Here is a 19,541-nt window from a genome sequence, read left to right on the forward strand (position 1 = left end):
GGCGGTGGGAGCGAAACCGCGCGGCGCACACTGAGCCCAGCCCTCGTTGTGCCCCGCAGGACATCCAGCACACCGAGGAGTTCCTCATCAAGCCCGAGTCCCGCGTGGCGCAGCTGGACACGTCCCAGTGGCCGCTGCTGCTGAAGGTAACGAGCACGGAGGGGCGGTGGCTCCCCGCCTTTCTCGTTGGGTTTCGTTCGGGTTTCTGCTCCGTGAGCTGAAAGCAATGAGGCTCTTTTGGCTTTCTTTGAGTTCTTTCCTTTCTCTGCCCCTCATCTTTGCCGTTTTAGTCGTTTTCCCATTGGAAGAGGCTCGTTAACCTGAAAGCAAAGCATCCTCTGTACAACTGGGAGGTGTGCTGGGATAAAGCCGCTGTCCTCGGTCTCACCTCCATCTCGTGGTACTTACAGTCATTTATTTGCTTTGCTTTCGTAGAACTTTGACAAGCTAAACGTGCTGACAACACACTACACACCCCTCCCTTCCGGTGCTAATCCCTTGAAGAGGGAGATCTCTGACTATGTACGGTGAGTGTAACAGTCCAGAGTGTTTTATTTCTCTTCCACAGTTAGCATCTCACAAGCACATTCTGTTCCAGATTCCTTTTTCTTTTCTCTTGACTCTGTCTTGCTGTTCACCAGTGAATGTCTGTCTGGGACCTGCTGGCCGTTTTCTTTGGAGGTGGCTTTGGTTTGGTTTTGTGGCTTCTCTGCAGGTAGATGTACACCAGAGGAGCCCTGGTGCTTCTCTGGAGAGCCATTCAGTCTGCATGGGGCTTTGGGTCTCCTTGGAGCATGGCTGCAGCGTTTTACACTGAGCAGTGGTAGCATTCTGGAGAGTACTGTTTAATCATGGGTCGTGTGAGCTGCAGTGCAGAACAGCTCAGTGGCTCAGCTCCTGTCTAACTGTTTATTCAGAAACGTTTCTATGTTACCATGACAAATCTCATCCTGTTTTTCACATTACCATTGTTAGCCCCAACATGTAGCTCTTAATCTGTCATCTCACTCTGCAGGTCTGGCTTCATCAACCTGGACAAGCCTTCCAATCCATCTTCCCATGAGGTGGTGGCGTGGATCCGACGCATCCTTCGAGTAGAGAAGACAGGGCACAGTGGCACCCTGGACCCTAAGGTGACTGGGTGCCTCATTGTGTGCATTGAGAGGGCGACACGGCTTGTCAAGTCTCAGCAGAGTGCAGGTAGGTTCACTGCCATGTGGTCAAAGTGGCTGAGGAGGTGCAGAGTTGTTTTGGAGGCAGGGAGGTTTCCATTCTCGTATTTGAAAGGCCTGCCCTAAGCTTTCAGTGCCTTGAGCTCAAGGATTGTTAATCCATCTTGCTTCCAGCCATTGAGGGCACATCCGTGCTGTCTCAAGTGGTTTTTCTGATTGCTTCTCTGTCTGGGATTTGTGCTCTTTTAGGTCGATGAAAACATTTCTGAAAGACAGGTTTTGTGTGCTAACTGAACTTAAGGCGCAGGTCCGCAAATCCCAAGAAATAAATCGTGGTGAACAAGTAAACGTGCAGCTTAGATTCTGTTCTGGGGGGGAGAATAACCTACTGCATAATGAGTGGTGTGCACCTCCTAGGAGAGCTGTTTGTGTGGCAGTGCATGCCTTGAGGTCAACATTAAATGCAAGTGGCCGCTCCTGACTGCTCTTGTCGTTCTTTCAGGCAAAGAGTATGTGGGAATTGTTCGGCTGCACAATGCAATTGAAAGTGAGGCTCAGCTTGCCAGGGTAAGTCTCAGCACACCGTTGACCACGCTGGCACTCTGTGCAAAGAGTTTGGCTTCTGTGGGAGATGAGGGGGTAGGAGCAGAGCTCAGGTGTGCTGTGTGTGAGGTGATGATGAAGTTTATCCATTCTCTGAGTGCAGTGGCACTGCCCTCCTGCAGCACCCCGATTCCTGTTCTAGGGTCTGGGTGCCGTGCAGCCTCCAGAGACCCTGCAGTGTCCCGGTGTCCTGCTGGGGGCTGCTGTGGTGTGTGGCTGGCTGCCTGCAGGAGCAAAGCGGTGCTGGCAGGGTCAGGGCCCCTCTCTGGGGGGCTCTGTCCCCACTGAGACGAGGGATGACATCTGATCACATGCTGCCACCTGATGAAAATCCCAGCTGTGCCTCACTGGCAGCTGCAGGAGCATTTTGACCACATCAGTGGTTCACACCAGCTTTCTTAAATAGCCACGTGGTGATGAGCCTGTCAGTCCAAAAAAAAGGTTCTCCTTCCTGGAGACCCAGAGGTGCTCACATGTCAGCTGTGCTAAAGGCCCAGCTTAAGGTGTTATTTCTTTTGCTTCTACCTTCAGGCAATAGAAACTCTGACAGGAGCACTCTTCCAGCGACCGCCCCTCATCGCTGCTGTTAAGCGACAGCTGAGAGTCAGAACCATCTATGAGAGCAAGCTGGTGGAGTATGATCCTGAGAAAAGATTAGGTAACATACAGCTCTCCTGCCTTTGTCTGATTACACTCACAGCTCAAGTGTGCTGCTTCCCATTCTTTGCAGATGAACTGAGATACAGATCCTTGCACCCACTGAGCAGTAAACGCTTCATGCATTGTTTATGCTGAGAAACAAATCTCACCTACTTTCTTTTGATATTTTTGCACCCTTCACAGAAGAGCCAAATGATGTCAGCTAGATGGCATTAGCACTCAGTGCAAAGATGACCTTCATCTATCACCCCATGCTGATGGCTCTGTGAGGGGCTGGACGTGGAGCCTCTAGATGTGGCTCGCTTACAGCTACACATGTAAATTCTCTCTTGTGTTTCAGGTATCTTCTGGGTGAGCTGTGAAGCAGGCACATACATCCGAACGCTTTGTGTCCACCTTGGTTTGCTGCTTGGTGTTGGGGGCCAAATGCAGGAGCTCCGCAGAGTGCGGTCGGGCATCCTGGGAGAGATGGTAGAGTGATGATTCTGACTGTAACCATCAAACTAGAAAATGGGAGATTGTAGGAGTTCCCCCGAATGGTCTCTCTTCTTTGGTGTTAGAGAAGGGTATAGGTGCACAGTGACTGAAGTGCTGTGAATGGACCTGGAAGTGTGGCACTTGCCGTAGGCAGTCCAGAACCAAAGTGTTGAGTTCAGATCAGGGTCTTGTCCCTGCTCTGGTAATTAAGCTTTGGGACAGAAACGACTGGGAAGTGCACCCTGGTGACTGAAAGCTTGTTTTATGCCACCTGTGTTTCTCAGCCTACAAACCATGCACGTGTCTGGAGTTCAGACACACGAGCTGTCTGTTAGCAGCGTGATCACTTGTGTCAGGGCGCAGTGCAGGCAGTGTGCTTTAGCAAAGGGCACTCAGGGTATGCCTTCATGTGTGATGTTCAGCACCTTGCACAGTTTTCCATCTGGTTGTTCCTGGATCCCACTTGCCCATTCAAACTCCAGGACTAATTTCTCTGCTTGCAAAACTGGATTATCAGAGTGCAAGTGCTGTCCTATCTGTGCTCTTAACAGAGATGCAATTCACTGACAGTGAATCCAAGGTGATGGGTGGCTGCAGCTGCTTCAGTAACTTATCCCACGTTACAGATTCATGAGCTGATTAATTCAGGCTTCTACTCATTCATTTACTTTGTCTAGAAGTCGTAGGTAGTTAAGCTTGGTCACACTTGGAAAGTGTTTCATGTAGACAGAGCTTGCACACTTGATCCCAGTGCAGTGTGACATTGGGCAGGTAGAAGCCTGAAGCAGCAGAGATGAGACTGCCCTCGAGCTGCCAGCAGAAAGTGCTTGTTCTTGCCTTTTCTATGGAGATTTTATAGGTGTTTCTAAATTGGGCACCAATTTTCCCTCCCTTCCAGCACACTATCTGCCATCAGGCTTCAGCTGTGTCTTTTGTGCGTGTTTCAAGCTGGTTGCTGTTTAGGGGGGAGCTCAGAGGGGCTGTGTCTTTGCAGGACAACATGGTGACCATGCACGACGTGCTGGATGCACAGTGGCAGTACGACAACAACAAGGATGACAGCTACCTGCGGCGTGTCATCCTGCCCCTGGAGAAGCTGCTCACCTCACACAAGCGGCTCGTCATGAAAGACAGTGCGGTGAGTTCCTGAGGTAGGGCTGCTCGAAGCAGAGGTTGTGTCCTGTCTTGTGCAGCTCATAAATGAGGGATCGGGGTCCTCGTGGTGCACAGCACTGTCGTGTCACGTGCTGTGCAGGACCTGGTATTGGTAGTCAGCTAGAAACGTGTTAGTGTTATTGTTAATAACAATAATGGCAATGGGAAGGTAAAATATTAGAGGTGCTTCTTGCATTGGTTTTGTCCTCTAGTCGCTTACAAGCCTTTCTGTTCCCTTCCTCTTTAGGTTAATGCTATTTGCTATGGAGCCAAGATCATGCTGCCTGGTGTCCTGAGATATGAAGATGGTATTGAGCTTAATCAGGAGATTGTAGTCATCACCACAAAAGGAGAAGCTATCTGCCTAGGTATGAAGCTGCTTATTTCTGTGCCCGTCTATGTGCAGAAACAACAAACTACTTTCCAGTGAAGGTGTAGCAGATTAGACAACGTGGAAGTTTAAGTAGTGCTTCCTTAAGAGCTGTTATTTGGCAAGGTTTGAAGCGCTCCTCAGTGTTTCAGTTGCACAGAGCTCAGGTGTGCTGTGTGTGAGGTGATGATGAAGTTTATCCATTCTCTGAGTGCAGTGGCACTGCCCTCCTGCAGCACCCCGATTCCTGTTCTAGGGTCTGGGTGCTGTGCAGCCTCCAGAGACCCTGCAGTGTCCCGGTGTCCTGCTGGGGGCTGCTGTGGTGTGTGGCTGGCTGCCTGCAGGAGCAAAGCGGTGCTGGCAGGGTCAGGGCCCCTCTCTGGGGGGCTCTGTCCCCACTGAGACGAGGGATGACATCTGATCACATGCTGCCACCTGATGAAAATCCCAGCTGTGCCTCACTGGCAACTGCAGGAGCATTTCCGACCTCTGATGTGGTCACATCAGCTCGCTGCCTTTGAGCAGGGCATCTTTCTGAAGCTTTAGACCAGAGCTTTCCTCCAGTGAGTTTCCAGGGGGATAGGGCATTGGTGGTGGCTTGTCTCTCTTTTGTGCTGCCTTAGGAGGGACAGCCTGAACCCAGCACGTTCTTGCATCTGTACTCTCACAGTTTTGCTGTTTTAATGTGTGTTTGTAAGCTCCCTGCTTGTTTCTGCAGCCATTGCCTTGATGACCACTGCTGTCATTTCTACCTGTGACCATGGCGTGGTAGCAAAGATCAAGAGAGTAATCATGGAGAGAGACACATATCCCCGCAAATGGGGCCTCGGTCCCAAGGTGAGCAGCTGGGGACTCGGTGTTGGTGGGTGCCCAGTTGTGGGGCTGCAGGCACCTCAGGTCTGTGCTTGAGCCCTCCTGCGGTCAAGAGCCAAATGATGTCAACTGGTTGGCATTAGCACTCTGTGCAAAGATGACCTTCATCTATCACCCCATGCTGATGGCTCTGGAGGGGCAAGGAGCTGTGCAGTTGCAGTGCTTCAGCTGAAATGTAGTGGGTCATTAAGCTGGAGGAATAATTATGGCCAAGGATCTGAGTTCAGTGATAAGCAGTTATCTACTGCTGTTACTTCTCTCACAAATCAGCCATTAATTAAAGTTAGGACGCCTTCTGCCTGTTCCTTGTCTGAGACTTGTAGGCTGCTGTGCAGTGGGTGTTTCCTGTGAGCTGTCAGAAGGTTCTCAGAGAATGGTTAAGCTGGTGACAGTGCAGTTGTTGCCTTGGCTTGTTCCTGGGTTATTCCTTAAAGTGGGTAGCTGAAGCCCAAGGGGTGGTTTCTTCTTCAAGGAGCTGGGGTCTGAACTTCTGCCCTTTGCTCTCAGGCCAGTCAAAAGAAGATGATGATCCAGAAAGGCCTGCTGGACAAACATGGAAAGCCCAATGAGTGCACACCAGATTCCTGGAAGAAGGAGTATGTGGATTACAGGTGGGTACAGGTTGTGCAGCTTCAGAGTGGTGGGCACAGTGATGGGTTGCATGCTGTGAGCACTGTTCTGGGCACTGCCTTTTGTACTTAGCATCTCAGATCTGGTGCAAGGTGAATTTGCTATCTGGACCCTTGGTGTTTAGCTGTGTTCCTCAAAGTCACAGGGAACATGCTGATGGTCTGCCAGGCTGGAGCGAAAGGCCCTGAGCAGACGGTTATCCCTTTGTAGCCTGTGCCTGTGGCTCTAGAGGGAGTCAGTCTGCTAAATGAAAGAGGGGGAGGCTTTGCTGTTGTCCTGTCCAGCTGGCACTGGTGCAGGCTGCAGGTCATCCTCACACTGAACCCCCCAAACCAATGCCTGGCGTGGGTAAGGGGGCCCTTGTGAAGGGGAGGGGCCTTTGTACTTGTGGAAGGCAGCAGCAGTCCCACTCAGCCTGAGGTCTCTTCTCTTTTAGGGAGTCGTCCAAGAAAGAGGCAGCTAAAGCTCCCCAGGCTGTGTCAGAGGTGGAAAGGGCTCCAAAAGTAAGTAATGCTGCTCTCTGGTTTAAGGTTGTTTGGGCTCTGAAGGCTGCCTTGGATCTTGTGCTTACTTCTGTGGTAGAACCCATCTCTGTGAGGGCAGAGAGTGCTTCCACTGTTCTGTCCTTTTGGTCCCTGTCTTTGTATATGAAAAGTGCAGTACTGTAAGTGGGAATGAGGAGTAAAAGCTGCAGCATCCAAGGAAATACACTGGATGGAGCTACAGTGCCAGGTCATTGTGCCAGAGAACCTTTCTGGAGATTACAGACTGAAAGTTTATCTGAGGAGTCCATGCAGACGTTGTATATAGAGTTCCCTGAGTTAGGACTTCTGCTCTGATATAAGGATCTAAGTCAAGGCTTGCATGTAGTGCAGCAGTGTTTCAAACAGGAGGATTTGAGGTACAGGGATAAGAAGTTGGGGTGTAATTCTGGCAGAAAGGAATCCCTATGCTGTACGTTGGAGGGGACTTCTGGCAGTCTGCAATTCACACTCCTATTCAAAGTGGTGCTTACTGAGAAGTTTGAATCAGGAAAAAAAGCAGTTGTGATAGGCTTGCAAACAGCTTTTCCATCACTTGAGCTCATTTGGAAAATGGTCTGACAGTGTGCTCTCCTAACAGAGGAAGCGAGAGTCAGAGAGTGAAAATGAGGCTGCGAGCCCCCCACCATCCCCAGCCACTCCACCCCCAGAGGAGCTGAGCAAAAAGGAGAAGAAAAAGAAGAAGAAAGAAAAGAAAGCCAAAGAAGCATCTGAGAGTGGGGAAGAACAAATAGAAGTGGTATGTAACAGTGCTGCCACGGTATGGTTCAAGCATTAGGAAGAGTTGCTGTCTGTTGTGCACCTGGGATAAGTGTGTGTGCTGTTTGGACACTGGGGCTGTGTGTGAAAGAGATTTCTGTGAGAGCTGCGTTAGCCTGCATGTGGGCTGGACTGTCTTCCTGAAATGAGCAGTGAGTGATGCCTTTTTGATTAATTCCTGAACTTGATCCTCTTTGCAGATCAGTGAAACCAGCACCAAGAAGAAGAAGAAGAAGAAGAAACAGAAGGAGGTAGAAGAGAGCTCAGAGTAAGCAACTGGATCTGTCCAAAGCAGGCGACCTCATCATTAGGGAGGGAGAAGTCTGAGGCATTGAAAAAGAGGACTGCCTGTGCAGCTGAGGGGCCAGCAAGTTCCAAGTTCCTTTTCTGCTGTGCGTATGAGTGAGAAGTTGTTTGCCCAGGACATGCCCTGCTCCAGCACCCCTCCTCATCCTGTTTTAAGGGTAGCCAGAGGAGAGTGGTGCCTGACTGCCCCTGCATTGAATTGCTCTGTAAAGCTGGACACCTCGATGCCAACTGAAGTGCTATCTTCTGGGAAGAATGCAGCTCCTTGCTCTTTGGGGTTTGTTTTCACCGTGAAAGAGAGGAATAACGCTTTCCCTTCTCTCTTCTCCTGCCTCTTCCTTCTCTTCCAAGGTCAAAACTGTTACCCGACAGTCACAGAATGTGTTTGTGTCTGGAGGACTGGCTTAGCCGTGGCCCATCTGGAAGGGTTTGGCACCTCTGGAGACAGCTGAATCGGTTATTTGAGGGGCTGTGATTGATTTTAACCTGGCTGTATACTTGGCCTGACCCTCAGCTAGTTGAGAACAAATGTCCATTCTTTGGTACCTCTTTTCAACTTTATCATAAAAGGATAAGAACATGAAATTCCTGCTTTTTGCTTTTTAGTGTGGGGACCTGCTTGTTAGCTGTGAGCTGATCCCAGACCCAGTGTCCCCCAGTGATGTTGCCAGTGCTGGCTCCAACCAAGTTATTGGAATGGGGTTGCAGCCCTCTCAGCTGCCTCTGATTTTTGGTATCTAATATGCTCTGGAAGCATTAGGTGGGGCTGCAGCTGCAGGGGCAGAGGCAGTGGGTGGCATATTTGTAATATGTGCTTGTGAGCACAGGCTTGGCAGCTATGCACAGGGCACTAAGCATGGAGCCTAAATGATTTCGGGATGATTTCTCCCTGTTTCTTTGGGATGGCTCAGTGGGAGCAGGTTATTTCTATTACAGGAGCAGTGCTGAGCCAGGATTTTAGCTTTTAGTAGGGAAGGATCCTGGCTGCTTTGTTCTGAGCTCTCTCTGCAGAGATCCTGTAACGTTTGTCTTAGCCTCCCGAATTGCTTTTGTCTTAATCACCCGACTTTTCCCTTCAATGCTAGAAATGCAGTCAGCGTGGACAGCAACCAATGGCTGTCAGAATCTGGGTTGAAAAAAAGTTAATTTTTATTCACTTTTTTTACATTAAAAAAAAAAATAAAAAAAGACCCTACTTTTTGTAATGGGTGGACTTTCTTTGTCTTACCTTGACTCCTCAAGAAAGGGAAACGTAGTTCTTCAGACCACTAGGTCTGTTCTAGGGGGGAGGGGGCAGTCAGTAAACATGCACAGGCTGTAGGTGCATAGGGCGACTCGGTTGAGGTGTTTGGGGTAAAACCCGAAGTGGGACGGTGCCTGCGAGGCGTAACTGCTTTTCTTGCTTTACTTGTCCTGGAGAAGTCTGGCAGCACCTGGAGAGCTTTTCGTCCTACCTGCCTACCTTGGTGCCTCCAGCTCAGGGGAGGGTGGGAGGCAGATGCCCACCTGGTGCTCAGCCTGAGGTAACACACCACTCGTGGCAATGTTTCAGCACACGTTTATTGCTGTGCTCGTTGGTTCCCTGCAGTGGATCAGAACAAAGGTCCCTATTGCACATCAACAGATTTTATTTTTGGCTTTCTTTAAAAAAAAAAAAAAAAATTGCACAAGACTTGTTAAACTCCTTCCCCCAACTGACTGCTGAACACACACAACATTCTTGCACCTACATGGTTACGGTCTGCCCAGGAGCCACGGTGATGCTTCCTGGACACGGTCATGGTGGAGCTTGTGTGTCACTACATTCCAGCTTAAGGAACTCCTTTGTGTTTTTACGTTAGCATACAGTGTGTGGGACAGCCTACACTCTAGAAAACATGCCTGGATGAAGAGACAGTTTGTACTGCATGCAACAGATGCTTGTGGCTGGATCTACTCTACGTATCGAACTGTCCCTCAGAGGTTTGGTCCACAGGACTTGCTCAGCTGCTGAAGAGTTTTTCTGGCCAGCTGGTAACAATCCAAGCTGCACGGTGAGAATTTAAATGCAGGGAGTTCTTACAACTACAGTTGCACAGGGTGAATCAGACCACCTGAAGCTCAGAATGCAGGCAGGAACCATGCCTTGGGATGGTTTGCTTTTGTCAAACCCACACTTGCCTTTTCTTCTCCTGGTTTGTGAGAGGAAGCCCTTAGGCTCAGGAGCTCCGGTGTGCTATGGGAAGCCTCACAGATACCTGCCAGGCTTTCGAGGTGTTTGGGGCCATGTATGCTCTTGCAGAGGCAGGAGACCTCTGCCTGGAAGGTGGCTGCTGTACTGCTTCCCCAGGGCTGTTGCAGAGAGTAAGATGGGCTGGGTGCTGCAGGAGGGTTGTGCTTTGCCTCAGCAGGCAAGGTGGGGGCTGCGCTCTGAGCTGTCGGGATGCCCTGGGCTCTGCTGCTACCTCTCACTTATAGCACCGTATGTCACTGGGCAGCCTCTGTCCTGCGTTCCCCGGCAGGGGCATTCTGAAGACCCTGTGAGTGTTGGCCAATTGAGACTGTGTCCATGGAGCAGCAGAGGAAGGGAGCTGTGCTAGGTTGGGTGTAGATCAGGGGAAGCTGAGGAGGTTTCTCTGCTCCCCACAGCTGCAGGATGCTTTGATAGGAAGCAATGGGGGCTGGATGCCCTCAGTAAACCCAGGAGACAGGCACCCACTGCGGGGAGCTGCAGGCCTGCTCAAAGGCTTCCTCCAGCAGCTTGAGGCTTTCCTCCACTCCATTGTTGACTATTGAGAGGTCAAAGTAGTGTGCATATCTGCTCCGGATGCTCTCTGAATCCTTGCGAAGCTGCTGCAAAGCCTCCGACTGCAAGAAAAGAGAGAAAGTGTCCAGAAGGCTGAGGAGGAGGGTAATTTCATAGCCCATCCCAACAGGCTTGCTTTGCCCATCCCCAGAACAGCTTCAGCTGCTACCAAGTACCAGAATACAGAACCCCCTCATTCATCTAACAGGCCAGGAGAGCTGTCATGCAGCAACACAGGAGTTGAAGTGGATTTTTGCTGGACTTTTATGCAATGCTGGGAGCATCAGGTTACCTGCTAATGAGGTCAGGGCTGTTTGGTCTTGTATTCTAATTTAAAATACCTCGTGACAGCTCATTGCTAGTGCATGGCATGAGGCTGGGCTGAAGGTAGGATCCCTGCAGGATGATCCCTCTCCACCAGAACAGCCCCAAAAGTAGGGAGTGTTCAGTGTGGCCCAGCAAAGCTGCCTGCTCCTCATCTCCTGCACACCCCTGCAGCTAGCAGGGTCACCCTGGGAGTTGGGTTCAGACCCAATTCCAGGCATCTCCCACATGGAGCTTGGACTGCTTGCAGCTTCTGCACCTGGGGGGATGTGCTCACTGCAGTGCTGCTGGGTGTTGCTCAGCAGTTGTCAGCAGAGTGGAGGAGGGAGAGCACTAAGCAGTTTGCCTGGGTCATGTGAGCTCTGCTAAGTCACATTTTGGCACTGCTGTGTCCCCTCCAGTGAGCAGTTACCTGAGCTGCAGCAGCTCGCTATATATAGTGTGTGCAGCAGCAGGGCTGGCCCTGCCCACTGCGGCAGGAGTTAATGTTCTGGGGCTGGAGGCAGCAGTTGTTGATGGGGCATGGAGTAAGGGAGAGGGCTGCCTCGCTGCCCTTTCTGCCTGGAACCTCCCTACCTGCTCCATCTGGCTTTCCTACACTCCACATATTGATGTGTCTCCAACTACCTTCATGATGCTACACAGATATTCCCTGTGCCAGATGCTGTCTGTACTGTAAGCTTTATGAATTCCCCAGCTACCAATTTGGACCAGCCCAGCTTGAAGAGAATGCCTTGGCTGGCTGTGCATTCAGGAGGGGCACAGTTCTAGGGCTTTGCCTTCTCTCCCCTCTTCTCCTGGTGGAGGTGGCATAGCAGAAAGGCAGAACTGCTCTGTCTCTGGGAAACAGAGGTATGCAGCCAAGAGCTTTGTGCTCAGCACTGTGCAGCATTAGTACTGCTTCATCCTAATTTTGGAGGGTGAGCATCTCAATGAGCTAAAGAATGAAACGCCCTGCTGTTTGTGTGTCCCATTTGCATAGCTGATGGCAGGGTATGTGTTCCTGCTCTGCAGCACTGCTGCAGCTAGAGACAGCCCTTGGTGCTGGGCTGTGCACCCAGCTACGTGTTTGGGACTAATTGTGCTCCTCCAGGGATGGTGCTTGCTGGGGATTTCCCTATGGGAGAGAGCCTCAGGCTGCAGGAATCCCCAAGTCCTGTCTCTTAGGTCTGGACTGATAAAGTTACACTGCTCTCCTGGACCACAGAAACCAATTTGAACAGGAAGAAGCTGATTCTCACTACAGAGCCAGGAAGAGAGCCCTGGGCTGCTGCAAGGCTTTGTCCCCCGTGGGCTCCTTGCCACCCCCTGCCCCATGCTGGGGAGCTGCAGCCACCACTGTGCCAACCCACCTCCTCTGCCTTGTCTGTTGGGGCAATGAAGACTATGAATGGGGAGAGTTCTGCCGTGCGGACAATCTTCAAGGTCTGGAAAGAGAGCAGAATGCAGTTATCAGAACGTGGCAAGCTGGTGAGTGGCTGCCCCTACTTCCCCCAGCCAAGATTCAGTGGTGTCTGCGGTGCAACAGTGGGCTGAAGGGGCTGTGGACCCCTGAGCCTGGGGGTAGTAAGGCAATGTAAGGGCAATGGTACAGCTTGGAGAATGGCAGGTGTGCAGGGACGGTCACAGCACACAGCAGGGCTGCCCAGTCTGCAGCAGTCCCCATTCTGCCCACCACTTCCCCTGCTTCCTACCTGGGGTTCAATATCTAAAATAGCGACTTTGTCCTGCTGGTGGATCTTGTGCACTGTTTCAAATTTGGTGCCAAACATGTTTCCCTGGTAGCTTCCAAACTCCAGGAACTCATTAGCTGAGATGTCCCGGGTCATCTCCTCGGTGGAAACAAAGTAGTAGTCCTTCCCATCCACCTCATTCTTTTTCTGGGGGCGCGTGGTGTCTGCAGAGGGAGAAAAACGCACCATGCCCTCAGCCAGGTGCTGACCACCAGAAGGCCAGGGAGCCAACCTGGGGGTTTTATGGACCCTTTCTGAGCACGGGGCTGGGGCAAGGAGGAGTACAGAAGACCTATGTACCTCTAGATGAAGCTTACCAATCCCCCATTGGAACTCCATCCTAAATGGGACAAGTAGGCAATGTGGCCAATGTGAGGAGAGCTGCGAGGTGCTGCACTGGGATGGGGACAGGATGTCTGCAATGCAGGCAGTAGCAGCCCGGCCATCTCTGGGTAAGTTCAGCCCATGGGGCAGGAGGCAGGGAGACCCTGCAGGGCCTTGTCTGGTGCCCTGTGACATCAAGGCTTCACGGTGCTGGAAGAACATCTCCCCACCTCCCATCCCACCTGGTGGCTTGAGGAGGAGGTGAGGAAACGTGCTGGGATAGTGCTGCATGCCCTCACCTGGTTGTGTTACTTACATGGTGGGGGGTACATGAACTTCTCGGGGTTGTTGCTGAGCAGGGCATTCTTGATGTGGCTGCGACCCACTCCGCTGGCCCCTACAGGGGAAGAGGGGTGGACATGAGCTGGGCTGAGGAGTGCCTGAGAGAAGGTGCAACCCTCTGTGCTGTTTTCCAGCCCTGGAGAAGGGTCTCCCTGCCCTAGGTGCTATCACAGCTGCCTGCAGGCTGGACTGCTTAGACCAGGAGCTCCAGCAGCAGCTGCACCCTCAGCATGGAAGTGCTGACTTTGGTGCAGCTGCACAGACCATGAAGACATTTAAGAGCCAGAAACTCTCCTGAAATAACTCCTCAGCACTGGAGAGCAGGTGCCAGACCACATGCACAATACCACGTGCAGATATCAGCCTGCCTGGCAATCGCTGCAGGTAGAAGAAATGCTCCCCAGTGCTTACCAGCTTTTGAAGGGCAGCACTGCCCCAGCCCTGGTTTCCCACAGCCCCCTCCATGTGCAGGAGGACAGGAGCAGGACCTACCTATGAGCACCAGCGTCTTCCTCTTGAAGGCAGGCAGCCTCACCACCTCCTCATACGAAACTACATCCAGCTGGTCAAAAACTGCAGTGAAGGAGAAACAAGAGTAATTAGAGCTGTCTCAGCTACTCTTGAGACTGTACTCCTGAGGACTTTGCATGCTGGAGCAAAGTCAGATCCTTTGGCAAAAATCTCGGGAGCAAACAAGATGGGCTGTGAGCATCCCCTGCTTGGCTGGCCTGGGAAAGAGCACCAGCCCCAGCAGCAACCAGTACATGGCATACGTATGGTGCTGGGAGGCTGGAACAGCAGCCTCTAAAGAAGTTAGATGTTCTCTCACAGAGAGAACAGGGACAGTAGGACCCAAGAGCCATGCGAGAAGGGAAGTTGCAGAGAGCTTGTTGCTGGGAAAGCTTTATTTATCTAGCTGATTTACGACCTTGTTTGCCACCAGTCAGAGCTGCAGGTTGGGCTAGGAGCCAGCACGTCCTCAGGCCACTGCCTTTGCTGGTCTGGAGCAGGCCAGCACTGCTTAGCACGGGGTTTAAACAAGCAGATGACAGGCACGTGCCCCCACAGTGACACTGCTGGCTGTGCAGGGCCAGCACCTGCCCCGCGTTTGGCAGCCTGCAGGGTTTGGGGGCCCAGCACCCTGCTTACACTTACTTGAGCTGTGCTTGGCCAGGTATTTATCTTTGTACTTCTTTTTCTTCCCGAAAGGGCTGCAGCTCTGGGCTTCGCTCTGACTGGATTGGGTGACACTCGCCACACGCCTGCCAAGACAGAATGACACCACTGTGTCTGGGGGCCCTGGGGAGCAGCAGGATCATCCCTCAGACATGCAGTGAGGTGATTGCTGGGGCAAGCAAAGACTCATCCTGGAGCAGATGAGGTGAGGTGCGCTCCCTTTCCCAGCAGTGGCACTGGTACTACCCAACACGGTCACTGAGCCCCAAATCCAAGACTTCCTTCCAAACCCAGTGATCACATCCTTACGTGGGGCTGTGATGGGTCACGGTGGCCATGGTGAGACAGCTCAGATCTTGTCAGAACGCTCCCAATGCTTGCCATGCATGACACAGGACCTCCATGCACCAAAGCCATGAGATAGGGACGTGGCATACAGCCCCACAGCCATCTCATGCCCAGACTGGGATTTCCTGTGAAGGGACTTACCACTCCTGCAGTTCAGGGGAAGGGATGAGTCCTGCTGATTCAGTACCGGAGCCTTCCACACGGCCCTGCCACCAGTTGCTGTCATCCTTGTTGATGATCTGAATCACATCACCTGTCTGGAACTTCAGGCCTGCTTCCTTGCAGGGGATCAGGTTGTCTTTTTTGGGGTCATAGTCAAACTGTGCCCTCATGAACATCTGAAAGAGAGAAAGGGCTGGAGTCAATATGGCTGTATCCAGCTCCTGGCCCCACACTGCATCTACCAGCACCAGCTGAGCAATGGGAGCTGGTGAAAGAACTGCTGCCTCTGTGCAGGACTGTGTGTCCCACAGTCAATCAGTACAGTGTCCATGTAGCCCCTTGGCAGCCCTGGGCTCTGTAGTGAGCAGCCAGGAGCAAGCAGGGCAGCCCTGCATGGCACGGGGCCTTCTGCTAGCCCAGAGCACAGTGTCACATCTATCCCTGCCTGAGACTGCCCTGGCTCTTCGGTATCACCTCTCCCTGGGAGGAAGGTACAGCACACATCTGTACTCAGGTCCTCCCTGGGTAGGACAGACCATGCTGTCCTTGGGCCGTATCAAAACAATTTCCCCACAGTATGTCCTTCCAGCAATGCTGCTGTGATCTGCCAGACACACGGGGCCAACACGACACGAACGTGGTTCTCTTTTGCTGCCAGAAAAGCAGAGCACATGGATCACACTGTGCCATGAGACGTCTCAAGGAAAACAACAAAAATGGAATGTTCTTCCAGGATCCATCCAACCACCTGTTCAAGACTGACGCTTGTTTTGAAAGCACTCTCCAGTGCCAGGAAGATGGTCATCTACACAAACACATGAGGAACACACAGCAAGCTCTGCCCAGGCACCTGCCTGGAGCCCTCTCCTTCAGCCCTGGTGCCCCAGGCTAGACACAGCAGGTCACTCCTCATTTGGAAAGACCCCATCAACAAGAGTTACCTACAGACATGACCTTGGGTCAGATCTCAGTGCAGACTATTTGCCAAACATCTGCCAGCCCCATTTCTGGGGCTGGAAGTTTAAATACCAAGCACGATCCAGCATGAGGAGTGCTAGTGTATATAGTCAAAAGCCTGCAGTTGGAGGTGACTCTAGGAGACCTGAGGACTTGGTGCTTCTTATTAGGATCCTCCCAAACCAAATTGCCCCAAGAGGTCTGTGGCTGGCCTCAAAGTGGCCAGCTGCCAAGCTGTGAGGCCAGCTCAGGCTGGCTTGGGTGCTGCTTTTGCCCAGGGCAGTGTGGTGCTGGAATCTGCTCCATCCTACCTGTCACACTGTGAAATTAAGATAAGTGTGGGGACAGAGGAGGTGAAACAAAACCAGGAGTTACACTGCTCCCAGCAGGGGATTGCAACAAGCAGAGATCCAGGCAGCATGTGACCTGTGGTTCCTAGGAGCCTGGATGCAATGAAAGGGAGTACAGCAGTTGTTGCTGGGCAAGAGTTTGTCCCCGTGTCCTTCTCTGAACCTGGAGCAGCCACAGGTGAGCCAGCAGCCACGTTCTTTTACTCAGAGGTAACTTTTCCCCAGGTGCTGAGCTGGCCTGGCCGACAGGGAGGGCAGATAGGGCCAGCACTTAATACACAAACAAGTGCAAGGTTGGCTGAGCTGGAACAAGGACAGCAAGGGCTAAGAGGGAACGAAGGCAGTTTTTACTTGCTACCACAACCAGAGACTTCAGCTCCTCTGGGTAAGGGACTTCTGGTGGATGGAGGGAGGAGGGCACGGGCTCCCTGAGCATATCCACGCACCATCGACCTGCCCCCACCTCTCCCATGAGCTCTTCTCCCACTCCTGCCTGTCCTCAATGGAGGGGCCGTGCTGGGCTCTGCTCCTGCACCTGGAGCAGGACAGAATACCTGACATCCTGGGCATCCCAGCCCTTCCTGTCATCCTGAGCACTTCAGCCAAATCGGAGCTCCAAAGACAAAACCAGCCAAGTGCACCCACCAGAACGTGTCACCCTCTGCCACAGTGTGTCACCCCTTCCCAGGCAGTGGTAGCAGCAGCTCTCTTCCTCTCCCCCACCACTTCCTTCCTCCCACTTGCTCACTGCTAACGGTTTCTACCAACGTGCTGGCAGCAGCCAGAGCTACATCACTCGGCCCGCAGCTGAGGCAGTAAGCATCAGTGACGGCATAGGCACGTGCCCTGTGCTGCACCTGGAGGCTCTGCCATCACCCCGCAGCAGAGAATCACAGAATCACAGAATCGTAGGAGTTGGAAGGGACCTCCAGAGATCATCGAGTCCAACCCCCCAAAGAAAGCAGTTGCAAGGCTGTCATGGCAGTGCTCACAGGGGACAGGAGGCTCTCGTGCTTCCCGATGCACGCACACAGCTGCTTTTGCATTATCAAAGACTGCACACATTTACCTCTGGCGCATGCTTCTACGCACACATCTGCTTAACACATCTGCTCATTTGCACAGGCCAGGTCCCTTTCTCCTTCAGTAGCTCAGGGAAGGGAACAGGGCAGCACCAATCCCCATGGTTTGCTCTGGTCCCACTCGGCCCCACAGCCACGGGTCTGGAAGCTGCACTTACCTGGAGAGCAGGGAGGCGGCTCTGCTGGTTGGGAATGACTTTTATTGAGACCATCCCCTGGGTTTCTTTCTAGTGAACAAAGGAAGGGGAGAAAGAAGAGTTGGAGGATGTAGACCTGAATGCAGCCCAACAGCAGCAGCCTGTGCACGGAGCAAGGCACCCAAGCATCACCAGAATGAACCATCTCCAGCCCAGGAGCCCCAGCAAGGAGCTTGACAGGACAGGCCCATTCGGCCAGCATGATGGAAATGTTTCCCTCAAGCTTTCTTTCTGTGCTGGACCCTTGCTCCTTCTTCACAAATCCTGCATGTTCTATGAGGATGAGCACATCTGGAGACTCGGTAGGGCCTCCAGGGTCAACTGTCCTTCTCAGGAGGCAAAGACAAGATGCTATGTGGAAGGGCTGAGCACTTGGCCATAGTACAGCACCCCAAGATGGCAGCCTCAGCTCCTGCTACAAGCAACGATGAGTTTGGCTCTGATGTATAGGTGGGAATTAATGCTCAACCAACATGCATGTCTGCAGGTAAAGGGGTCATTCCTTGGGAACAGCCCTGCCAAACACAAATACCTACCAGCATCTTCTGCAGCTGGTCAACTGAGTGGTTGCTCACACTCTGCCCATTGATTTCTATGATCTCATCACCCACATGAAGGGAGCCTGCCAGCAACGGGAGAAACATGAAAATGCAGGACTGGATAAAAGCCACTCACTCCTGACACTACAAGCTGTAACCCAGACACCACGATGCCAGCTTGAGCAGCACTTGTGGAGCTGCACACATCACCTACCACTGAGGCACAAGAGGAATGAATTCTGCACCCACCACCCCACACACACGCTTTGTCCACTCTGAAGGTCATCAGGTTATCTATACTGGTCAAATCACCTGTTCCAGAGTTATTCAAACCCAACCCCAAGGTTCACCTGAAGCCAAGCGACAGTCTCCTTTCAGGGCCCTTGAACACAAGGCATTCTTGACTTCGTGTGTTTTCAGTTTATATATCCAGCCAGATTGCAGCCTCAGATATACTGCTATAAATCAGGCTCTAGCAGCATTACTGGAACAGCTCCTGGGTTATTTTGGCAGGGATAAACTCAGACTTCCCATTTGGACCCAAAGCTGGAAAATGGGCCTCTTCAAATAAGCACAGAACATCTCATTCCATGCTCCTCTGGCAAGAACCAAAATCACAAAGTGGCACCTATTAATTTCTTTTGGCCCTTTGGCTTGCAGAGCCTGTCCCATCTGTGCATTTTAGGAATGGGAAGAGTTTCTCCCACAGTCTCTGGGGCATGATCCTTCTCCAGTTACAGTCACCCCATCACGGGATGGAGACAGATGGGTCTCAGGTTCCTTTCTGCGAGAGCCCTGCCCCCAGCCCTTCATTTCTCTCTAAAGCCTCCAATGCATTAACATGCCAGCCATGCAGAGAGATGAGTCCTAAGTTCCTGACATATTCCTGGTGGAGGAAAGGACACAGATGCCCACGTCACAGGGAAAAGCTGGCTTGTTACCTTGTCTGTGTATCATGCCCCCGTGGAAAATCCTGGCCACCATACAGCTCTGCTTGTCATTGAGCTTCAGCGTGATTCCCTGGAAGACAGGAAAATCCATGACTGCTCCTCTTGGCACACGGCATCACCCGCTGGCGGGGCTCACTCCAGATCCCAGGCAGCATCCAGCACCCTCTTCCCATGGCCGATGCTCCAGCGATCTCCTGCCTCCCCCAAGGCCAACCCATTGGTGCAGCTCTACCTGCCCTCCGCCCCCCTCGGTGCCACCAGCCTTGGGCATCTTGCCAGCTCTCACCATGGGCTCCTCTGTCACCTTCTCAAACTGGACCAGGCGGATCTTCCGCACCTCACGGCCGTTGCTGTGGGAAGGGCTGCCCAGGGTGGCAGAGCCATTGGTGTAAATGTCCTCAGTCATAGCATTCGGGGCCTGAGTGACGGCCTGTCAGGGCAAAACAGAGAGCGGGGTTTAGGAACTCCACCTGTGTGGGGCTGAGCCACTTGGCAATGTTAGCATTCCGGGCACAGCAGGGAGAGTAGAGACCCATGTGCTGGAGGAGAGGACAGCGAGAGCATGGACAGACAAAGAACACAAAAGCTTCACCCTTGAAGATGTGTATGTGGGCTTGATCAGTAGTTTTCCAGTAGCTTGGGAAATACAGGAGGCAAGAAAAGTCTGGGAAAGCTACAGGTACCAGAAGTCAGGAGTCCACAGCTGGTCATCTTCTGCAGCAGCA

The 19,541-nt window shown here is 52.3% G+C and overlaps 2 protein-coding genes and 5 non-coding genes across 7 annotated transcripts in view; 6 read left to right on the top strand and 1 right to left on the bottom strand.

Annotated features, from left to right (window-relative positions):
* Nucleotides 1–8,132, top strand: part of DKC1 (dyskerin pseudouridine synthase 1) — a 9,682-nt gene extending 1,550 nt beyond the window's left edge. Inside the window, exons 2-14 of the mRNA XM_019618031.2 lie at nt 6–146; nt 436–527; nt 1,016–1,200; nt 1,675–1,739; nt 2,307–2,433; nt 2,776–2,906; nt 3,907–4,050; nt 4,315–4,435; nt 5,156–5,274; nt 5,818–5,921; nt 6,377–6,443; nt 7,063–7,221; nt 7,442–8,132. Of these exons, the coding sequence (XP_019473576.1) occupies nt 6–146; nt 436–527; nt 1,016–1,200; nt 1,675–1,739; nt 2,307–2,433; nt 2,776–2,906; nt 3,907–4,050; nt 4,315–4,435; nt 5,156–5,274; nt 5,818–5,921; nt 6,377–6,443; nt 7,063–7,221; nt 7,442–7,513 (1,527 nt within the window). The 3' untranslated portion in view covers nt 7,514–8,132. The remainder of the gene's footprint in view (nt 1–5; nt 147–435; nt 528–1,015; nt 1,201–1,674; nt 1,740–2,306; nt 2,434–2,775; nt 2,907–3,906; nt 4,051–4,314; nt 4,436–5,155; nt 5,275–5,817; nt 5,922–6,376; nt 6,444–7,062; nt 7,222–7,441) is intronic.
* LOC116216957 lies at nt 1,840–2,086 on the top strand. The gene has a single exon (XR_004160703.1). It is a non-coding gene; the product is annotated as a small nucleolar RNA SNORD17 (small nucleolar RNA).
* Nucleotides 2,623–2,698, top strand: LOC116216952. Its single transcript, XR_004160698.1, has one exon. It is a non-coding gene; the product is annotated as a small nucleolar RNA SNORD83 (small nucleolar RNA).
* LOC116216955 lies at nt 3,072–3,205 on the top strand. The gene has a single exon (XR_004160701.1). It is a non-coding gene; the product is annotated as a small nucleolar RNA SNORA36 family (small nucleolar RNA).
* LOC116216956 lies at nt 4,616–4,862 on the top strand. The gene has a single exon (XR_004160702.1). It is a non-coding gene; the product is annotated as a small nucleolar RNA SNORD17 (small nucleolar RNA).
* Nucleotides 5,365–5,440, top strand: LOC116216951. Its single transcript, XR_004160697.1, has one exon. It is a non-coding gene; the product is annotated as a small nucleolar RNA SNORD83 (small nucleolar RNA).
* A 998-nt stretch (nt 8,133–9,130) lies between the features above and the next one.
* On the bottom strand, nt 9,131–19,264 carry MPP1 (membrane palmitoylated protein 1). Its single transcript, XM_010715012.3, has 11 exons — nt 19,103–19,264; nt 18,808–18,886; nt 17,864–17,949; nt 17,289–17,357; nt 14,721–14,917; nt 14,211–14,317; nt 13,548–13,628; nt 13,030–13,110; nt 12,351–12,553; nt 12,009–12,083; nt 9,131–10,394 (listed from the first exon to the last, which is right to left on the bottom strand). The coding sequence occupies exons 1-11, from the start codon at nt 19,220–19,222 to the stop codon at nt 10,218–10,220; spliced, it is 1,275 nt and encodes a 424-aa protein (XP_010713314.1). The 5' UTR covers nt 19,223–19,264; the 3' UTR covers nt 9,131–10,217.
* Between the last annotated feature and the right edge of the window lie 277 nt (nt 19,265–19,541).

Source organism: Meleagris gallopavo, chromosome 9 (assembly GCF_000146605.3).
Source record: "Meleagris gallopavo isolate NT-WF06-2002-E0010 breed Aviagen turkey brand Nicholas breeding stock chromosome 9, Turkey_5.1, whole genome shotgun sequence".
Classification (NCBI taxonomy): domain Eukaryota; kingdom Metazoa; phylum Chordata; class Aves; order Galliformes; family Phasianidae; genus Meleagris; species Meleagris gallopavo.